A 2,834-nucleotide genomic window follows, 5' to 3' on the forward strand; every position below is an offset into this window, starting at 1 on the left:
TTTCCATCTCTTGGGCATTCCACCATATTGAGACTTCCACCCTGACACTCTATCCCAAATGAAGTCTAGGCAAGTACTAAGTAAGTGAGTCGTAAGATTTTTAAAAATAGTCTTAAATTTTTGAAAATAATTTTGAAAACTTCTATAAAATTTTAGAAAATTTCTGTCAGTCATGTCATGTACTAGCTCAATGAACGTTTTTCTCGCGGTTCTGACTATGTCCGATGGATGGTTTCCAAAACTCATGATTATTGTTGGAGAGTTTCTTCAAGTAGTTCTATCATAGCCAAAAATTGAGTCTGCCTTACAGTTGGTGGTTTCCAAAGCTTTAACCTCTGGTGCTGGGGAATTTGGAATATGTTCCGGCATTTGGTGGAAATTTTGAGGTCTTCTTCAAAATTTCTGCCCTAGTTTAAACTTGTTTGAGATAATACCAATCTAAGTGGATCTGAAGTCTTTACTGATCTTCATTCTCTTTGTTGGATGTCGATCTTCTCTAGTGAATTTTTGAGATTTCTTCTCAAAAATTCTGCCCCAGTTTCCATTTCCTAGGGTTATATAACCGAGCCGTTAGGACGACTACGTATCCCGTTGAAGTAGGAATCAGGTCAAACATAGTTCAGGGCTACGCTAGGGATATATATAGAAAAATCTAATGGGTTGACCGAAGCTGACGTAGGCCACCTATGTATCCTTTTTGTTGGGAATTCAGGTCATCACGTAGTTCATACAAAAAGAGAAACGATAAATTATCCTAAGGGGTTGACTGAAATTGACATAGGCCGCCTATGTATCCCTTTCTTGGAAATTTAGGTCAAACGTAGTTCGTACATAAAGAGAAATGATAAATTATCCTAAGGGGTTGATCGAAGCCGACATAGGCCGCCTACGTATCCCTTTCTTGGGAATTCAGGTCAAACGTAGTTCGTACATAGGTGGGAAAGGATAAATTTTCCTAAGGGGTTGACCGAAGCCAACATAGGCCGCCTACGTATCCCTTTCTTGAGAATTCAGGTCAAACGTAGTTCGCGCATAGGGGGGAAAGGATAAATTTTCCCAAGGGGTTGACCGAAGCCGACATAGTCCGCCTACGTATCCCTTTCTTGGGAATTTAGGTCAAACGTAATTTATGCATAAAGAGAAAGGATTCTACGCAGTTACACACTAGCAAACAACATTATTACAAAGGTGATTACAAATAAACTAAGAAAACACAAAAACTAGAACGTCATTCAGACATAATATCTCTTTACCGCATAAAATTGATTGGTTTGGTCCACTCTGTGCCATCCATCTCAGACAAAATCAGAGCTCCTCCAGATAGCACCTTGCGAACTATGTATGGCCTTTGCCAGTTTGGAGCAAACTTGTCCTTGTACTCCTCTTGGTGAGGGAATATTTATTTGAGAACCAGTTTCCCCATTTCAAATGCTCGAGTCCTTACCTTTTTGTTAAAGGCACGAACCATCCTATGTTGATACAGCTGACCATGGCATACAGCGGCCATTCTCTTTTCATCAATTAACATAAATTGTTCACAGCGAGCACGGACCCATTCTTCGTTACTCAGTCCAGCTTCCTGAATAATCCTTAGGGAAGGTATTTTGACCTCAGCGGGTATCACAGCTTTATTCCCGTAAACTAGTAAATGGGAGTTGATCCTGTGGAGGTTCGAACTGTTGTTCGATACCCTAGCAAGGCGTAAGGTAACATCTCATGCCATGATCTATCATTTTCGACCATTTTTCTCAAGATCTTCTTAATATTCTTATTAGCAGCTTCTACGGCTCCATTCATTTGGGGACGGTATGCTGTCGAGTTACGATGCATAATCTTGAACTGATCACAAATTTTTTTCATCAATTGACTGTTCAGGTTTGCCCCATTATCAATAATAATCGATTCTATCACTATGAATCGGTAAATCAAGTTATTCCTGACGAAATCTGCAACCATTTTCTTAGTAACAGCTCTGTATGAAGCAGCTTCAACCCACTTAGTCAAATAATCGATGGCGACTAAAATAGATCTATGTCCATTCAATGCCGATGGATCTATTGGTCTGATAAAATCCATGCCCCAAGCTACGAAAGGCCAATGAGAATTCATTGTGTGAAGCTCGTGTGGAGGCATTCGAATCAGATCTCCGTGTATTTGACATTTTGGACATCTCTGCACAAACTTACTACAATCATTTTCCATAGTCATCCAGAAGTAACTGGTTCTTAGGATCTTTCTGGCAAGGACAAACCCATTCATGTGGGGCCCACAAACTCTAGCGTGTACCTCGTTTATCAACTTATTCGCTTCTGCCGCATCGACGCATCTTAGGAATCCCAAATCAGGAGTCCTTTTAAAAAGAATTTCTCTATTTGGAAAGTAATTCTTGCCAAACGCCGGATTGTCTTCTTTTGGTTGTTACTAGCCTCTTCAGGATATATTCCAAATTCCAAATACCTCTTAATGTCATAGTACCAAGGCCTTCCATCAGGCTCCTCTTCCATGTGTATGCAATGCGCGGGTTGTTCCTTCAGGCTTATTTCCAAAGGATCGATGTAACTCTAATTCGGGTGCTGAATCATGGAAGATATCATGGCCAAAGCATCAGTAAACTCATTTTGTTTTTGTGGGATATGTCTAAAATCAACATGCTTGAATCTTCGACATAATTCTTGCACCAGCTCCACATAAGGAGTAATCTTGGAGTTTTTTACCGCCCATTCTCCCCGTACCTGGTGAATCAGAAAATCTGAATCTCCGATAGCTAGAAATTCACGAGCACCCATATCAAGTGCCAATTTGAGCCCCAGGATGCAAGCTTCATATTCAGCCAT

The 2,834-nt window shown here is 40.4% G+C and overlaps 1 protein-coding gene across 1 annotated transcript; it reads right to left on the reverse strand.

Annotated features, from left to right (window-relative positions):
• Positions 1 to 1,740: 1,740 nt before the first annotated feature.
• On the reverse strand, positions 1,741 to 2,133 carry LOC124891895 (uncharacterized protein K02A2.6-like; the record flags this gene model as incomplete). Its single annotated transcript, XM_047403459.1, has 1 exon — positions 1,741 to 2,133. A coding segment is annotated over exon 1 (393 nt), but the record flags the coding sequence as incomplete, so codon positions are not given.
• Between the last annotated feature and the right edge of the window lie 701 nt (positions 2,134 to 2,834).

The sequence above is a fragment of the Capsicum annuum genome, unplaced genomic scaffold (assembly GCF_002878395.1).
Source record: "Capsicum annuum cultivar UCD-10X-F1 unplaced genomic scaffold, UCD10Xv1.1 ctg42210, whole genome shotgun sequence".
NCBI classification, from domain to species: domain Eukaryota; kingdom Viridiplantae; phylum Streptophyta; class Magnoliopsida; order Solanales; family Solanaceae; genus Capsicum; species Capsicum annuum.